This window comes from Microplitis demolitor, chromosome 4 (assembly GCF_026212275.2).
Source record: "Microplitis demolitor isolate Queensland-Clemson2020A chromosome 4, iyMicDemo2.1a, whole genome shotgun sequence".
Classification (NCBI taxonomy): Eukaryota; Metazoa; Arthropoda; class Insecta; order Hymenoptera; family Braconidae; genus Microplitis; species Microplitis demolitor.
In genome coordinates, this window is record NC_068548.1 from 5,875,591 (window position 1) to 5,896,407 (window position 20,817).

At 26.1% G+C, this 20,817-nt stretch overlaps 2 protein-coding genes across 5 annotated transcripts in view; one reads left to right on the forward strand and one right to left on the reverse strand.

The window, feature by feature from the left end:
- LOC103580589 (fasciclin-1) overlaps window positions 1–20,817 on the forward strand; it is a 168,320-nt gene that overhangs the window by 63,429 nt on the left and 84,074 nt on the right. The gene's annotated exons all lie outside the window — the stretch shown is intronic.
- LOC103580588 (origin recognition complex subunit 3) overlaps window positions 2,340–20,817 on the reverse strand; it is a 91,903-nt gene continuing 73,425 nt past the window's right edge. For all 3 annotated transcript variants that reach the window (XM_053738651.1, XM_053738650.1, XM_008562397.2), the window contains one exon: window positions 2,340–2,428. In XM_053738651.1, the coding sequence (XP_053594626.1) occupies window positions 2,374–2,428 (55 nt within the window). In that variant the 3' untranslated portion in view covers window positions 2,340–2,373. The remainder of the gene's footprint in view (window positions 2,429–20,817) is intronic.

The window sequence follows — 20,817 nt, forward strand, 5'->3', positions numbered from 1 at the left end:
TCCTTAGTTACTCACGTGGATTTTGAATGCTATAACAATATAATAGTGTAATGCAAATAATAATACTATACTATCCTATCTTATATATGTATATATATATGTACATATATTTATTTAAATTCAAAAGGAAAACGTCAACATCAGGAGTATCCTGATGGATTCTTACGCCTTATAACGCCAACAATTGTATAGAGCTAGTGGTGATGGTGGTCGTAACAAAAGTACCCTCATAAATTTACTGAATAGCTCTTCCTAAACTTGTTCATTTATAAACACATATATAAACATATACATTCACTATATTTATTCTCCTCGATTTCTCACTTTGCAACCATCGCAACAATATTTCTTATCTGTTTCAAAAGACTTTGAAAACAAAGTCTTGCCAAGGCTCAAAATTTAAGTTATTTATTTGTCTTTACTTTTAATCAAAATTACTGACAATATATCAGATACGATAAAAATGTACTCTCACAATACTTCGGACAATCTCTTTAAAAAAGCTTTTTATTTGTTTCATTGTATCTCTAATAATTAAACCACAAATTAAGTAAAAAGTGATTATATATAAAAATCAAAATTTCGAATTTTGACAGAAAGAGTTTTATTAGTTTTTTTTATGATAACTTGTAAACTATCGAATTTTTGATAAAAATTAATCAATACTTTTTTGTAGCAAATTTAATTCTCGATATAATAGTTCCATATCAATTTACTGCTATCTCTAATAATTAACCTGATAATTGAATTTAAACTTAATTATGTTAATTATCAAAATTTTCAAACTTTGACAAAGAGAGTTTTATTCATTTTTATATGATAACTTTTAAACTATCGAATTTTTGATAAAAATGAATCAATACTTTTTTGTAGCAAATTTAATTCTTTTTATAAAAGCTCCTTATCAATTTACTGCTATCTTTAATAATTAATCCGATAATTAAATTTAAAGTCATCATATATAAAAATCAAGATTTCCAATTTTGACAAAAAGAGTTTCATTAGTTTTTTTATGATAACTAGTGAATTATCGACTCTTTGATAAAAATAGATTAATACTTTCTAGTAGCAAATTTAATTCTCGATATAAAAGCTCCTTATCGATTTAATGCTATCTCTAATAATTAACCTGATAATTGAATTTAAAGTTAATTATGATAATTATCAAAATTTTCAAACTTTGACAAAGAGAGTTTTATTCATTTTTATATGATAACGTGTAGACTATCGACTTTTCGATAAAAGTCAATCAATACTTTTTTGTAGGAAATTTAATTTTCTATAAAAAAGCTTAAATTAATTTTTATCATAAGACCAATATTTTAGGCGCTACGCTAATAATTAAATAAAATCAATAGAAATAGTGAGAAATTTTTCAATGAGTTTATTCTACTAATTGTTATTATTATTATTATTATGATCATGAAAATTTAATGGGGGTAAGAAGAATAGTAATGACGCTTGAGATCAAAAGATGCATGATATATAAGTTTGAATTAGAGTGATAATATACGTGGGTTAACATAAAAGACATTTAAAGGCACGCGCGCCTAGTCGACTAGACCATTTTGCCTGAATATGAGGGTTTAAATTTATTACCATGAATTATATCATTATCGTAAATTTGTCGATTGAAAAATACTTACCGCATTTTTACAACCTTTTTATTATACATTTCTTCGTTACTAAAAAAAAATAACATTTTTAAATTAATTTCAATATTTATAACATCTTGAGAAAAAATAAATTAAGATCCAATAAAGTATAACTTTTTTTAAATTTTAGATTTATTTTGATGTCAAAATTTATTCAGATTTATATAAATCTCGAGATCTAGAATCAAAATTTTTTTCTGTACGGAGCCAATTTTTTTTTTTTTTAAATGTAAAATTTTTATTTGAAATAAATAATTAAAATCAAAAAAGATTTCGTAAGATCTGAGACTAAAACTATTTTTTTTTGAAAAAATTTTGGAAATTTATAGAAAAAAAAAAAAATTGAAAAATTTTATAGATCATTTTAAATTTACATAAATTATAATAAATCAATTAACATAAAAATCTTATAAAATTAAATTTGAAAAAAACTTGTTAAATTTAAATTTATTTTTACCAAGATACGATTTAAAAATTTAATTTTTATATAATTAATATAAATTAATTTTTTATTCAATGTGGTATAATAAATACATATATATTTATGAGCAGATGTAATATGTCGACAATGACTCTGTACTTTGACATTTATACAATGATAGAATATGTCCAAAGTCTTTTCTTAAAAAGTTAATGGTGACATCTGGTCCTTTATAACTAAACCTCCTGTCGATTTTCAATACTGTTTCAAACTCCACAAATCGCAAACTTACAAACTTTATTTTACACATATATAGATATTTCTATTCATCCAAACTTCAGAAATAACAATCCTTAAAAAAAAAAAAGAAAATTGTAAATGTGGTTTTAAAATATTTTAATCATAACTTTGAAAAATTTTTTTTTTTGCAAAACATCTCAATACTTTTTTGTAGGAAATCGAGTTCTCTATAAAAAAGCTTCTTATCAATTTCACTGTATCTCGGATATTTTAGTCATAAATTGAATTCCTCGTAAATATAAATGAAAAATACATTCAGATGTCATCAAAAAGATTATCTATCGATTTTTTTATCATAACTTTCAAAATATCGATTTTGTGATAAAAATGAGTCAATACGTTTTTGTAGGAAATCAAATTCTCTATAAAAAAGCTTCTTATCAATTTCACTGTATCTGTGATATTTTACTCATAAATTGAATTTTTCGTAAATATAAATGAAGAATGCATTTAAATGTCAGCGAAAAGTGTTATAATCGATTTTTTTGTCATAATTTCTAAAATATCGATTTTTGGACAAAAATTAATCAATACTTTTTTGTAGGAAATTTAATTTTCTAAAAAAAAGTTTCTATTGATTTCTTTCTATCTCTGATATTTTAGTGATGAATTGAATTTTTTCGTAAATATAAATGAAAAATACATTCAAATTTCAGCAAAAAGATTTTTTATCAATTTTTCGATCATAACTTTCAAAATATCGATTTTTTAATAAAAATTAATCAATACTTTTTTGTAGGAAATTAAATTTTCTACAATAAAGGTTCTTATCAATTTCGCTTTATCTCTGATATTTTAGTCATAAATTGATTTTTTCGTAAATATAAATGAAGAATGCATTCAAATGTCAACAAAAAGTGTTTTAATTGATTTTTTTATTCATAGTTTCCAAAATATTGATTTTTTGATGAAAATATGCAAATACTTTTTTTGTAGGAAATTGAATTTTATATAAAAAACGTCTTAATCACTTTTACGTTGACTGAAATACTTCATTGATAAATATAATTAAAAAGTATGTGTAGTTAAAAATGTTATTTATTTTTTTTTTTTTTTATATTCGTCTGACAGTAAATCCGGAATAAATCAAATCTTTATTCATTGAGTAACACCAATTGTCACGAATCTCATTTAACAACGAACGAAATTTATTTTTATTTTTATTTTTATTCTCTGATACTTTTTTTTTTAACCCGTCTTTTTTTTATATCTTTACGTTTCCAATCATAGAAGTCCAATCGAAAGGCTATTGACGTTCGTTAAAAGTGAGTTGTAAAAGTGTATAAAACGGAATCGAAAAAGTCGTTAGTACTATTCCGTCACGGAATAATGTCCGTTGAATTATAATGCAAATAAAAATTTATTTTTTTTTCTCTTTTGTTTTTCTGATATTTTTTATTAAAATTCTGGAATTTTATATTAATTAATTCGGGAATCACAGAGATATTTAAATTATTGGTAAATAAAAGTTTTTAATTAAACAGAGACGGATTTATTTTAAAAAAACAAAAATTTTGAAGCTCGAGAATTTCATTTTCTATAAAAAAAAGTCCTTATATATTTTGAAATTTTTCCAAATACTAATTAATTAAAATATTCAAATAAAAATTTTCAAAAAAATTTGACTCAATTTTTTTTAACGGGACTTTAAATTATAATAGTGTGCTAACTATTAAAAATATGAAAAAAATATAAGAGGACAATTTGGTACGAAATTGAATTTCCTACAAAAAAGGTCCTTATCGATTTTCACGTAGACTTGAAGGATACTGACCAATAGTAAGTAATTTTAAAGTTAATTGTATAAAGTCGAAAAAGAATTCAAAATTTCTAATTTAAGCAATTGAATTTTGTATAAAAATAATGGAGGATAAAATATATAAAGAATGTGGTTTTGAAGTAAATGCTTGACGATAAAGATGGATAGAATGCGTAGAAGAGAAAATGGAGGACAATTTGTCGCCTGAGATGGCTCGAGGTACAAATGCAAATTTCCCATGGTAATTAGTGCACTAGAGAAACCTGTGGTTATACCTAACGTTACTCTTCACCTTCTATATATATATATATATATATATAGATATATATAATAGTAGAGACCAAGGATACGATTCAAGAGCCAATGGATGCCATGGGAGATAACTAGATATCCAAAGGGTGTCAAGGGAAGTAGCCATCCTCAATATGTACATATATATATATATATATATATATATATATATATATATATATATATATATATATATATGAGATGATAGAATTAGTGTTGAAATTGAGAGAAGTAGAATATTATGCAAGTTGAATATATAATTAGAAGATTTTACGAGTTGGTAATGTGAAATATTAAAATATATGATTTACTTAATTAATAGAGAATTTTATTCAAAATATATCACAGAATTTAAAAAAATTAACTTGATACACGATAATTATTATTATGATCATTAAAATACTTTTTTAGTTACAGAAAATTTTTCTGGGGATTAATAGTCGATTCTATTATTTTTTTTTTTTTTTTTATAATTTCATACTTTTTATTCAGTTTTTTGGATCAATTAGTTATTAACTTGACCCAACACTAACTTGACGTAAAAGTGAATTTGAGATCATGATTTTTTTTATAAAAATATTTTTTCTTGATTCAAGAATTTTTAATTTTTAATTTGAATTTAAATTTATTTCGTAAATGAGAATTAATTGAAAAAAGAAAAAAATTTTTTGAATTAAGAATTAGATTTTTAAAGAAATTCTTTTTTTTGATTCAAGAATTCTTTCTTAGAAAATTTCAAATTAAAAACTTGATTTAAGAATAATATTTTGCGTTTAATTAATACTGTACCTAATTCAAATCATTAAAAATATTTGATTTAAAAATAAATATTTTTTGACTTGATTCAAGTATTTTTCATTTTTTATTCAAGAGTTTGAAAAATATTTTTTACTTGATTCGAGAATAAATTATTGATAAAATATAATTATTTGGAAACAAGAATCGACAATTGAATAAAATTTTTTTTTTATTTGTAAAATTTATACATGTATATTTATTGGCTCTGAAATGTTGTTTAATAGCTGGGTAACCCTTAAGTTAATTACTAGTGTAGACTCACTGAATATTTCATGTTAAATAAAAAATCAACTGGATAATCCGTACGGGCCGGGCCGTTTCGCCCATTTCATTAATAGTCAGCTAGGTTTACAACACGCGATCCTGTTCCTTTTTATACAGAAACCCAATTTCATTTCCTATATCATAATTTACTGTCGGATACAATTCCTTTACTTGATACGTTAAATTAAGGGTTTTTACTTTTTTTACATTTTCTTTATTTTTAAATTCGAGGGCTAGAGCTTTTGAAAAAAAAAAAAAAATCTCTCAGGACTTATTCCCGCTAAAATTCAATTTCCTACAAAAAAGTATTGATTGAGTTTTCTCAAAAAATTGAAAGTTTACGAATTATGATTAAAAAATTAATACGACACTTTTTGAAAAAATTTGAAAATGTGATTTTTGATTTAATTACTTTAAATTTTATTTGTGGCTTAATCTTTAGAGATAGAGGAAAATTTATAGAGACCTTTTCTATAGAAAATTTAATTTCCTACAAAAAAGTATTGATTAATTTTCGTCAAAAAGTCGATAGTTTACGAGTTATGATCAAAAAATCAATACATGAATTTTTGAAAAAATTTGAAAATATGATTTTTGATTTAATTACTTTAAATTTTATTTGTGGCTTAATTATTAGAGATAGAAGAAAATTTATAGAGACCTTTTCTATAGAAAATTTAATTTCCTACAAAAAAGTATTGATTGATTTTTGTCAAAAAGTCGATAGTTTACAAGTTATGATAAAAAATATAAGATTCACTTCGCGTGGGACTTCAAAATTTTAATTTTTGACGTAAATACTTTTAATAAAATTTTCAGACTAAGTATTAGAGATAAGAAAAAATTAGTGAGGAGCATTTATGTAGAGAATAAAATTTAAAAGAAAAAAGTTACCGACGACTTTCATGATAGGATGAATAGTTTGGTAGTAAAAGTAAAAAAACGATAAAGAACAATTTGTTAAAAAATTTATGACAAAATATGTCACATTGACAAAGTATAATATGAATAAATATGAGGAATAAAAATGGGTATTGGACATGGGTCAAAATAACAATATTGTACGTGTGATGGTTGATTTAAACATATGTTTAAAGAGAAATATACACATATATAATATCAGATATAAAAAATTTAAGGAAATCCGTGATCGATAAGCACACACGTGTTCTATGAATTTATCTTGAATAGTGGAAATATCAAACATGATTGTAAATTGTAGTTGTGGATAGTATTTTAGTATTATGTTGTTGCCAGAGTAGAGCTATAGTCTACACCCGGTGTACAATATCAGAAACAATTGGCTTGTATAGCACAAAGTACCTGACGGACGACATGAATCATTAGGATGACACGCGATCGTCTGGATTTTTATCATGCGGCGCCGGTTAAAAATAAAAATAAGGGAAATATATGTAAGGGTTGACTTCTAGTGGTTTGTGGTTTTATTTATATTACTTATATAATAATAATAATTATTATTATTAATAAAAATGAGATTTTTTATTAGACCCAAAAAGTTTTGTTTAGAAATAATTTAAAGTATTAGATTTACAAAAAATTCATAGAGACCTTTTTTGTAGGAAATTAAATTTCCTACAAAAATGTATCAGTACTTTTTTGACGTATCTTACATATTTGAGGTGAAATTTTAATTTAAAGATGATAAGTTTTTTTTCAACATTTTTTTCGACCTTTGGTGACCTCATGACCTTTTTTTACGAATAATTGAATTCTTTACAAAAAAAGCTCTTACAACCCGCGTTTCAAAAAATTTAGATGCATTTTAATTAAAACCCAAATATTTTTTTTTTGTTGACCTTTGACCTTATTACCTTAAAATAATAATTGCAGCAAAACTATAAGTCCTAGCGCGAATGACTTCAGGACCTTTATTGTAGCAAATTAAATTTCCTACAAAAAAGTTCCTTATAACCATAACCTTAAACCCAAGCCTAACCCCAAAAAAGTATCATTCATTTTGGCCATAACCCAAATTCATTTTTTAAATTCTTGACCTCTGACCTCTAACCTTAAAATAATTATTACTGCAAAACTATCAGCCCTAACGCAAATTACTTCAGGACCTTTGTTGTAGGAAATTTAATTTCTTGCAAAAAATTATCAGTACATTTTTGTCGTATTTCATATATTTAACTCGATATTTTTATTTGAAGACAAAAGTATTAAAAATTTTTTTTTTTTTTAATGAACTGACTTTAAATTCAAAATTACAGGAAAATTATTGAATTTTTGACAAAAATATATGAATACACATTTATAGAGAATAAAATTATCTATAAAAAAGGTCCTTATTAATTTCAACGTAATTTCAATTTGTATCGAGTTATATTTCCGAGGATAAAAAAATAACTTCCTGTTAGTATTGAAATTTTTATTTGGTAAAATGATACGTGTATAGTTTACACAAAGAGCATTGAGTAGTGGGCGGAGGTGAACTTGAGGATTCGAAATTCACAAATACTCTAACCACTGTCAATGGTATTTTTATTTTTATTTTTATTTCAACCCATGGCTTTGTATTTAAATTTAGTAACTCACGGTGGTCGGAAACAACTCAAATAGAAGCTGCAAAACCACAAAGAAAATATAAATATATACAATATACATTTCAAATATGACATAAATATGATCCTAAAGGATTCTGTTATTTCTTACAGATGTTTTTTCGAAAACTTTTTTTTTTAGATATGAAAATATATTTGAAGTTAAATTGAAATAAAAATATAAAAAAAATTTAAAGAGAGTTGAGTATTAGTTTTAGCTCCCTTTAGAGTAGAGATAAAATATGGAGAAAAAAAAATGGTCGTGTGGAAAATGTGACGAAAAGTTTCATGTGTGAAATAAAACCTCAATAAATTGCAAAAAAAAACTAATGGAGGGGAATATTAATTATAAACTTCGTATGTTTCGATTATACGTTAACTTTGTATTTAAAAGTATTGAGCGTCGAGTAAAATTAATATTAAGGACCTTTTTTGTGCATAGTTTCTTTACTACTTATGGTATGAATGCAACAAAAATTTTTATTAATTTATTTGAGGGTAAAAAAGACAATTCCTTTTGACAAAAAAAAGGAAAAATGGCTGTTGACCCATCGTTTATATTCGCAATATACAATTTACTTTATCTATTTTTACTTTTATTATCACTGTTCTTTGTTCCTTTTTTACTCGAGCTATTTTTATATCAATGCCACGGAAGGTCGACTGAAAAGTCGGAATAAAAAGAAATTTAACTGAAAATAACTCTTACATTAGAAACATTAATTCAACCTCCAGTGACCCTGTGACCTTTTTTCACACGTAATTTAACTCTACAAAAAAGCCCTTACAACCTTAACCCAAAAATTTTACATTCCGTTTAATTACAACCCAAATTAACTTTTTTTTATTAACCTTTGGCCTTCAGACCTTAAAATAATTATTACAGCTAAACTATCAGCACTAGCTCAAATTACTTTAGGGCCTTTTCTGTAGCGAATTGAATTTCCTACAAAAAAGTTCTAGACGACCACAATCCTAAATTCCCCCCTAACCCCAGAAAAGTAGCATCAATTTTGACCATAACCTAAATTCATTTTTTCAAAACTGGACCTTTAACCTTTTTACCTTAAAATAATAATTGCAGCAAAACTATTGGTCCTAGCGCGAATGACTTCAGGACCTTTTTTGTAGCAAATTAAATTTCCTACAAAAAAGGTCTCGAGGACCATAATCCTAAATTTAACTCTAACCCCAAAAAAGTGTCATTTATTTTGACCATAACCCAAATGCATTTTTTCAAAAATTGATTTTTGGCCTTCAGACCTTAGAATAATTATTACAGCTATACTATTAGCCCTAGCTCAAATGACCTTAAGACCTTTTTTGTAGCAAATTAAATTTCCTACAAAAAAGGTCCAGATGACCATAACCTTAAAACCAACCCCGAACCCAAAAAAGTAAGATTCATTTAAAATTTTTGAAATTCAAAAAAAACTTATAAATAATTATTTATTTTAATTAATATAATAAATATAGATATTATTATTAATATATTATACATTATATAATTTTTTCTCATACACATAAGCTCCCTCGAGACGTCTCGAGTATCAAAAGAAACCTCAAGTGTCTCACTAACAAGATGTAATCACCTAAATTGGATGAAATGACGATATCGTTTATTTTTTCTTTTTTCATCTCATTATGTTTCATTATATTATTTAACAGTTGTTACTATTATTATTTTTACCATAAACTTTAATTAATATACATATTAATTGTTAATTATTAAAAATTAAAAATAAAATATAATTTGTTAATGAATAATTAAATAAATGTTCAAATTTTGAAGGTTTTAATTCGGAATGTAAACACGTAAATCCACTTGTATTTGCAGCTTTACAAATACTACCATCTGAAACTCTAGTTAAACCAACAGCTGTCGTGTTATTTGTAATATTAATATAATAATAATTCATCCCAACGACCATTTCAAGTTATTTTTATTATTATTTAAATAAAACTTTAAACATCGAGTAAATCATGAATCATAATCTCCAGCGATTTTTAATTTTTAAGTAGATAATGAAAATGTTTGCAGTTAAATAATTAAAGGCAGCAAGAAACTTAAATTAAAATTAAGATGAAAATTTATTGAAATTTTTCCAAAAGAACGTAAAAAAATAAAAAAATTCTTCGATGAAAAAATTTTTGAAAATTATTCTTGGTTCAAATAATTACGATTTCTTAATTCAATGACTTATTCTTTGATCAATTAATCAGCATTAAAAAATTTTTTGATCAAGTATTTTAGTAGAAACTATTTATTCTTGAATCAAGTAATGAATTTTTTCAAGCAAGATATAATTCTTGAATTAAGTAATATTTGTTCGAAGGAAATCATTATTTTGATTTAAGATTTTATTAATTCTTGGTTCAAGTTTGTGATCCTCTTTGATCAAAGAAATCACTACTTGATTCAAAAACAGAAAGTTTTTTTGAAAAAAAAAAATATTGATTCCGAGAAAAATTTTAATGAAATAAAAAAAAATTTCTTAGTTCAATAAATTTCTTGAATCAATAAATTTTTTAATCAAAAATATTTGTCTGAAGAAAACCATGATCTTGATTAAAGTTTTTATTATTCTTGGTTCAAGTTTGTGATCCTCTTTGATCAAAGAAATCACTACTTGATTCAAAAATAGAAAGTTTTTTTGAAAAAAAATTACTGATTCCGAGAAAAATTTTAATGAAATGAAAAAAAATTTCTTAGTTCAATAAATTTCTTGAATCAATAAATTTTTTAATCAAAAATATTTGTCTGAAGAAAATCATGATCTTGATTTAAGATTTTATTAATTCTTGGTTCAAGTTTGTGATCCTCTTTGATCAAAGAAATCACTACTTGATTCAAAAATAGAAAGTTTACTTGAAAAAAAATTACTGATCCCGAGAAAACTTTTAATGAAATAAAAAAAAATTTCTTAGTTCAATAAATTTCTTGAATCAATAAATTTTTTAATCAAAAATATTTGTCTGAAGAAAACCATGATCTTGATTAAAGTTTTTATTATTCTTGGCTCAAGTTTTTGATAATTAAATCAAAAATTTGAAATTCTCTAAAATTATTGATCCCCGAAAATCTTTTTTAACTAAAGAATAATTTCCTTGATTTAAAAAAATTCTTGGATCAATATAATTTTTTTTTTGTTCATCATTACAAAAATACTCTCCTTTTATTTTTATTTTATTTGAAAAAGTATCAAAAATAAAAAAAAATAGAAGCGCCTTTTTTGTAGAGAATTTAAAGAGCTACAAAAAGTAATATTCTAAAATGCATACTTTACTAGTTAACCCAAAAAAAAAATTCAAAATAAGGAAAATCTAAATTTCAAATCAATAATCACAACGTCCAAAATTTACTCAAAAATTCCAGTCACGTTATTTGAATGCAATAAATATTTATCATTTAATAAATTCCTCGTTAAAATACCCACAAAAAAAACAAGACTCAACGTTACCATTTTAATAGAATGCATAATCTCCATGACTAAATTTGAGATCATGTCGCAAGGGTTGAATGCCTTGGATTATTCCATAGGGTCTGTGTAAAATACCACATGTGGTGATATTTAGATTCTTCATTATACCTCCCCACACACAAACACACACTCGCACTCACCCATACATCAAAGACTAGGAGCCAGAATAGGTAGCAGTTGTAGACAAACATCATCCACAAGAGCTAAAGTAAATCCTGTCAACAATAGACCAGCAAACAACAATCAGATTTATAATCCTCAACATTCAAATCTCTTAACCAATTGTCCATATATATACATATACATATATTTTTTATCTATCATTCAATGCTTTAATTTACCACCCTTATTAAATAAATTTGCTAATTTTTAAACTAGGCCGCGACTAAAACTAAAACTTAGTAAAGACAGAGACTGAGACTGAAACCGAGTCTTACTGTAAGTATATGGAGGTAAAAGTAAGATTATAATGTTCAAGGGAATGAATAGTAGTCTAGTTGTCTAGTATATATTTAGGGAAGACCCTAAAATCTAAACCACACGTTATATATTTTCTCAACAGCATCAAAACCAAGTGAATGTATTTCACCCTTGAAATCTTGTTATGCTCTTACCCCTGTTTACTTCTGTGTCATGCAAATCAGTGTATATATATATATATGTATATGTGTAGAGAATTTGTATGCCTGTATGAAAGAGAGAGCCCTTTTCAAGCAGAATGCGGTGAACCACACATTAAGTTGTGCTAAACGTTTGTATCCAGTTTCTTTCCAGGGGTAGCTTTCACGCTCGTCGGATGTTTTTGTCAAAGGATAAGAATGTTTTTGTGTTTATATATTGAAGGGGTAAGAAGTTTGTTTGGGATTTTTCACGCTAGATTTGAAACCCGACTGAGTATGAGTATGAGTGAAAAGGCGGTTTTAAATTATATATTTGGGTTTAATGATTTTGGTCTGTGTTATTTATAGTTGGTTAGCATTGTTTGAGGTTGGAGTGGATTGTTTTGGCGAAGGAATCGGTGAAAAAGTGTTAGGAGATTTGGATCAATGACCAAGTTTTTGTGAAGTAAAACTAAATTTTTCATATTTTTGGAAAGTGGTCTAAAATTATAAATTATAAAGTAGGGTTTAATTGGAAGACTTTTAGATGGTTTACTAACAAATTTAGGTTCCTTATTCAGGACAATATAAAAAAATTACAAATTTTTATGACTTTTGTGAAATAAAACTGATTTTCGAATATTATTGCCAAATGTCTTAAAATTTAGATTTTTGAATAAGGGTTTCTTTAAAGGATTTTATAGGATTTTTGAATAGTTTGTTACTGAATTGAAGTTTTCTCAATAGGACAAGAAAGGGAAATTAGCAACTCAAAATAAATCCGCAAAATTAAGACATATTTTTGATATTTTTACAAAGTAGCCTGAAATTTAGATTTTTGAATAAGGGTTTTTTTAAAAGATTTTATAGGATTTTTGAATAGTTTGTTACTGAATTGAAATTTTCTTATTAGGACAAGAAAGGGAAATTAGCAACTCAAAATAAATCCGCAAAATTAAGACATATTTTTGATATTTTTGCAAAGTAGCCTAAAATTTAGATTTTTGAATAAGGGTTTCTTTAAAAGATTTTATAGGATTTTCAAATAGTTTGCTGCTGAATTTCAGGTTTCTAATTAAGACAAGAAAGAGAAATTGACAAACCAAATAAATCCGTGAAACAAAGACAAATTTTTGATATTTTTGCAAAGTAGCCTAAAAATTATATTGTTGAATAGGGTTTTTTTTTAAGGACTTTATGGGATTTTTGGATACTTTGCTACTAAATTTAGGTCCCCTGATTAGGGCAAGAATATTAAATTTATATTTTAACAGTAACCTGTAAAATAAAACCAAATTTCTTTGATTTTTGCAAAGTAGCCAATTAACGACAATAGCTATTACTAAACTACAGCACAATCATACAGGAAAAAAATTCAAACCCGTTAATTAATTAAAAAATTTTTCTAATCCCATATAAATAAATAAAGTTTCCAACTACGAAAAATTGACAGAATAAATCTTAGTGTCATTGAATAACTGGCACAAGTACTAGCCGGATGAAAAGTTTTCCAACCGTAAAATGAGTCCCGATGACATTTTCAATAGACTAGAATCCTTCTTGGTACATCCGGTGATCTTTTATTTTCCTCTTCAACTCCCAAAGACCATCTCGTATTATACTCGATCTTCATTGGCTCAACTGCTTCGTCCTCGTTGTGTCATCACCAGAAGCACATACTGAAAAACGTAACCCTCAATCTATTGGTTTCCCAACAAATTCTTCTTCTTCTTTTTCTTCATCTTCTTCTTCTACTTCTTCTTCTTATTTTACTCAAGGAAAATATCTACGTCATATCTGATAACAAAACTCTTTGTCACTTGGTTCCTTTATTTTATTTTGCCATTTTTTATATTCTTTTTATATATTTATCAGTACATATACATATATATATATATATATATAACATTATTTTCTGTAATCCCTATCCCTTTACCCTGCCTCTGTTCCTATTACCGTCTTTTTCTCTTTTATTATCCTCAGATTTTCTTTAACCGGATGTACCAATGATTTCCGCGAGATGCAAGCGCGTCGCCCGGATCCGGTGGTTCCGCACGCCGGAATCTAAAAACTTTTTATCCATTGTTCGTTTTATATAAAACTATAGTCGCGGAACCAGAATGAGAGAAGCTATAGGTATAAAAATGAATGGCCAAGCAAGAGATGGAAAATTTTTAAGTGAAGGGAAAGAGAATATATAGAACCGATATGACAAGGTTGTAGATTGGATAATAGAGTTGTAGAAAAAATATAACAGACTTTTATGTTTAGTTGCTTATGCTGTGCCATAATGGTCATGATAAAGACAAAAGCGAAAACAACCAACGCAACTGGGGCAATTCATTGTCATAAAAAGTTTGTTTTTGGTGTAGTGGTAACTGTGAACTTTTTAATAGACGGGAAATTGAAAAAGTTGATGCTGATATTCATTTTCAGTTTGTTCATTGCTGGGAAAAACGGCTTTTAGTTATGGATTCATGATTTTTTTTTTTTTTCAACCTTTTGACTTTCGATGACAGAATTTAATTTTTTTTTAGTTTTATTTAAATTGAGAACTTGGGTTCAGAGATAGAGGAAAATTTGTTAAGACTTTTTTGTAGATAATTTAATTTGCTAAAAAAAAGTACTGATTCATTTTTATCGAAAAATTGATAGTAATTAAAAAAAATGAAAAATAAAATAATTTTTCTTAAATTAACCATAGAGAAAAAATATGAATTTTAAATTTTAGTTATTGAAAATTTTATAACTAATAAGTCATTTTTAGACCTTGTAAACGCAAAAAATTTTCTATTTTTAACTCAGTATTAAATTATCAGAGTAATTGTTATTGTCAATGTCAACGACTATATCGATCATTGCACTGAGTATATTAACGATTAAACCCACTTGTCAATAATTAAATATCATAACATCTAATCTCAATGTCCCAGCTCTGAGACAGCTGATCATCAGCGTTAATTAAACGCAACAGCTATCATTGACATTATACGTAATGATATAATTGAAATAACGTCAATGCGTAATTGATTAATATAGCGTCAAACCATTTAGAAACCTTCATCTCCCCTAAATCTCATTCAACTAAAAGCTAGTGTCATTATGGATCTCTGGAGTTGGTTCCCTATTACAGATCTGTATTTATAGATATATAGTTCGACCAGTCGAAATTACAAATTTGAGACGGATTCAAACTTTTGTAAAATCAATACTAAAAACAATACTAGGAACGGATAAATATTGAAATAGAATTTAGACGACGAAATTTAAAATTTAAAATGCACTCCAAATTAAGGAGTTTCGAACGAATCTAATGTAAAAAGGATTTTCCAACTTTAAGATTTAAAACTTAGTAAATATATAAGTAAGTACTTTATCTATGTATTCTCAACATTTGAATATGATCCATCGTCTAGTTATTTTGAAAAAAAGATTTAAAAATGACGTTTTTAAAATTCTTATACACAAGCTCTTATGGCGGATAAGCTTCCATCATGACTTATTAGATTTTTTTCATTATTAACATCCCAAGTTTAAGAAATAAAAAACCAAATGTCATAAACTTGAATATTTTTATGATATGATAAAATTTTAACAATATAGTGTTACCGTTGTAGTTATGTAAATAATTGAAGTTAAACTTTATTTTTTAATCATGTTCATCGACAGAGATACATATTATTGAGGCTTTGGCAATGTCGCGGAAGCAGCTGATAGAAAAATCAAAGATAGAAATACATTAATAAGAGAGACAAGATTAGAAATAAATTTTTCCCGCTTTCCCGGGTCGAAAAATTTGATCTGATTTCAGTCTAATTAGACTATTTCATCTGTTTTTGATCTTTTACAAAAATTTTAAGCTGTTTTCGACCTGTTGTTTTAAAAAACAATTGCGTTACGGCAGACAAAACTAGATTAATTCTTGAACTTTAAAAATTTTAGTTCTGAAAATTTGTAAGGACAAAACTAGATTAAAACATGGTCTTATAAGATTTTTATTTATGGGCAATATTTATAAAAAAAATATTAAGCTACAGAATTGATTATGTTTTGTTTACTATTTACTCAGTATCTTTTGTTTAAAAATGTCGGCAGTTAATGGAAATTTGACAGCCTAATTGTTAGCTGTCCTGACTGCATATTTATAGCATTGAATAAAAGAGATAAAATAACTGTTAAAATGTCAAGAAATTTTTCTTATTTACTGGATGAAATTGAAAATATTTTGGCATTAGAAAACATCAAAATTCTTGTGACATCTTATTACGGAAGCGCATTAGCATGTTTCAAATACCAAAAAATTAAAATAAATTTATAAATTTAGATTATTATAATTATTATTTACATTTATAAAAAGTCCTGTTTTAGATCTAAAAGCGATTAAAAACAGGCTAAAAATGATAGTAAATAAAGTCTATTTTTGTCCTTAAAAACAATTGAATACAGGCTAATAATTATAAAAAAAAAGTCTGTTTTTAGTCTAAACCTGATTTAAAACAGACTAAATGTTATACGAAAATAAGTCTGATTTTGGCCTGGATAAGGAATAGTACCGGCAAAAACAGATTAAATTCCTATATAAAATAAATATGAATTAATGAAAAAACATTTGAATTTATCATTTATTTTAAAACAGATCTAATTTTTTGACCGGGGATAATTTGAATATCGATGTTTAAGAAGTTAGAACGCGCTGTTGCCACAATTTTTTATAAAACCATATGAGTCAAAAATAACCACGTCATTTCATTGCATTCTTTCATTAAATAACTAATAATTATTAATTTATGAATTCGTTATGTTATTTTAAATTCAAATAATGAATTTTTACAACTATTAGGAAAATTTAGCAAACAAAACAATCCAAACACTACTTTGACTCACTCGTTTCGCTCGAATCTCCTTAATGCATTCATTTCAAACTAATCGATATAAAAGTTACAAATTTACAAATATTTATCACTTTTCTCGAATAGAAAAAAACCATGTCGAAGTAGCAGAGATAGTCGAAATTTTCAATTTTTTCAACTTTTTCATCAAATTTCATAATTTAACTGATGGAACTTTTTTCAAATTTTTTTTTTGTTTTTACAAGAGTATATATATGTATATGTATATAAACTTGGGTGAATTACCACTGAAAATGAATCTTGGACTCTTAGTTCTGGTACAGATCCAAAAATCGATCCACTAATAAATGGAAAAAAATTTATATCATCAAATAAAGAAAAAATTATACTTATTCGGTGGCATTTATTTATTCCTGATCATTATCAATATTTTTTATTACCCAAAACATTGCTGATTTCTATCTTTTTTATAGCTCTGCATTGTTGCGAATTATCGCGCCGATTTATTTAAAAGAGATTTTATAATTTTAATTTATTAAGCCAATCAAATCAAATTTAATGCTTCTTCTAAATAACAAGTGGTCAAATTTTTTATTACAAGAAGAACATAACCTAGGAATAATAAATAATAGCCTGAATAAATTCATTCTACCAATCAATTACTGTAAAAATAATATATTTAATCTTATCATTGGAATTACGGCAAAACAATTAGATGTACGTAAAAACGTAATGAGACCTTTTTTGTAGATAATTTAATTATCTAAAAGATCGTTCATATACATATTTATCATATATGTATTAGTTTAGCCAGAATTATAATTTTTCTACTCACACTTTCAAAGAAATGAATTATGGCGCCCAAAGTGGGCGATATTTGTATATTTATATATAACGTCACAGAATGAGTCATTTTAAAGTCTTTATTAAAACAGGATGAGACAATCAGCTTACTTATATGACTCGAAGACCTCTCAGCATTATATATTCTATTAAAAACTCATTCACTATCAATTAAAAAAAGAAATGACAAATTTAATTGGGCGAAAAAATTCTTTGTACTGAAATAAATATAAAAATAACCAAACGTCGTTGGAAGTGAGGGTAAAAAAAGCACAAGGCGAGTAAAAAGTAAATAATAATAGAAAAAAAGAAGGGGGGAACAGCGGAATGGGACAAGTAGCCATCAGATGAGTTTCATTGTCCACAGCCTCGGGCTCTTCTCATTTGTATCCTGTCTTTTTAATCCACCTCGCGTGTACCCCTTAGGCCACCGGTACTCTCTATATGTACAATTGCCAGCTCTCTTTTACTTTTATACCAGCCACCAGCCATCCAACTTTCCTGTTATTTATCTCCCATCTCTATACTTCATACCGTCATCCAACTCGAGGTATTTCCACTTTGGAACCCCTGGATTATTTTTTTATTTTTTATTTTTATACATCAGGAATATTAAAACATCCCATTGGTTTGTTTTGAAGACTAGAGTTTTCAGTTTTCCTCGCATTTGACAATAAATGGCTGGGGGAGAGAAAATTATAATCAATTTTAATAAAAATCCTAATGACTGCCTGAACAAAATGGCCGGCTTTAATCATCAGTTGAAAGTTAGAATCAATTGATGACTAATTGTGAATGGAATAGTTGATTAAAGATTACGAATAGAGTCGAAGAGCGTTAATGTTGAAGTTTGATTAGCATCAACATAATGATTCGTCGGAGAGTATTATGGATCGTAAGCGTGTTAATAATCCGTTGAGGTTAATACGCCAGTAACATCCGCAGTAGGAACATAAGCAGGTATGCTACCGAGTAATAGCAACCAGTAATGCCTACGTCATGTACTATTTCAAAGGATATACCCGACATTAGAGTTGCGTTACCAAGTGTATTACACCGAATAATGGACCTCTGCATTTGTATATCCGATGATGATGCGAATACACCGTACAGCCCGACGAGCCTTGATTATAGATATACCTGTCTCTATTAATTCTCGTTTCTGTTTAATATTCTCAGAGCCCGTGAATTACTCGGCTATTTTATTTTTTTAACATGGCTCAGAAACTCGGGTCATTTTTTTACGCCGGTCATTAAATTTTTAAATATCAAAGTTATTTTTTATCATAACTTGTCAATTATCAATTTTGTGATAAAAAGATATCAATACTTTTTTGTAGGGAATTAAATTCTGTATAAAAAAGTACTTCACTAATTTTTTTCTGTCTCTAATGATTAAGCCACAAATTAAGTTTAAAGTAATTGTATTCAAAATCAAAATTTGAATTTTTACAAGAAGAGTTTTATTATGTTTTTTTTTTTTATCATAACTTGTAAACTATCGACTTTTTGACAAAAATCAATCAATACTTTTTTGTAGGAAATTAAATTCTCTATAGAAAAGGTCTCTATTAATTTCCTTCTATCTCTAATAATTAAGCCACAAATAAACTTTAAAGTAATTAATTCAAAAATTACAATTTCAAAGTTTTTCAAAAATTGATGTATTGATTTTTTGATCATAACTCGTAAATTATCGACTTTTTGACAAAAATCAATCAATACTTTTTCGTAGAAAATTAAATTTTCTATAAATAAGGATCTTATCAATTTACCGCTATCTCATACCGTTAGATAATTAAATATAAAATAAGGCTTTAGTAAAATCGCGGGAAATTTAAAATAATTTTGAATGCCGTAATGTATCAAAAAAAACTAGAAACAATGATCGCTTTAATTGCAAAAGTTTATAATGTAAGATTCGCAAAATATATAAACGGAAAATAAAGTAACTTTAAATGCAATGTCTTTTATTAAAGTTTAAAATTTGTCGGAAAAATAGTTTGGCTGGTTTATGTCGAGAACAGTCTGATAGCCGGCGTTGGGGCTGTCAAGTCACTAGTGTTGAGTCTAGAGAACTAGAGTCTCAATTTCGTTTGCAATTTCATTCTGTTTGCAATTTTCTTCTTCAACGCGTTCAACGGCCTTTGTTGTTGTTATTATTATTGTTATTATTTTCATTCTTATTTTTATCATTATTGTTATTCAAACTGTTAAACTTGAAATAAGCTCGTCAACTCATACTTTTAATTATTATTTATAGCAAAAACAATGATAATAATTAAATTTTTATACAAAATAACAATTTTTAATAGAATTTATGTTTGTAAAATTATAATTACTGTGCACAGAATATACTGAACAATAACTAACTTCTATAAAAAAATTAAAAAAAAAAAAAAACCATTTTATAAATACAAAGTAATGAATTCACCAATTGAATAAAATAATTTCGACATCAAAATTAATTAATCCCTGACAATATCTGCAGAATAACAAATAAATACCCGTGTCAAGTTCTACAGGTCGTGTTTCAATAAAATTAATTCTACATCCCGATTATTCCAGCATTTAAATACATGTATTTAGAATATATATATGATATATACGCATGACTATCGAATGATCAAAATATTCAAACAGTAATTTTACTCCTCTTCCCCTACCTCATCATTCAATACAACACATTTTCCTGCCCCCTCTTCTCGCTGATCACTCTATCTATTTATATAGAAACCATTGAATTGGAAACCTATTCTCTACATAAAGACTTTGATATACAATGACCAATATATGTGTATATATAGATATAGGTTTCAAGTGAATAATAGGAAATAATTTTTAAATTTCTATAATGAATATTTCAAAGGTAAAAATTGATGGATAATCCAAAAGTGCACACCTCAATCGATAATTATTATTATTATTGAGCTTATTAATCATTATTTTAATCAAACTTTTGAATTATTAATTAAACTTATTCATTTA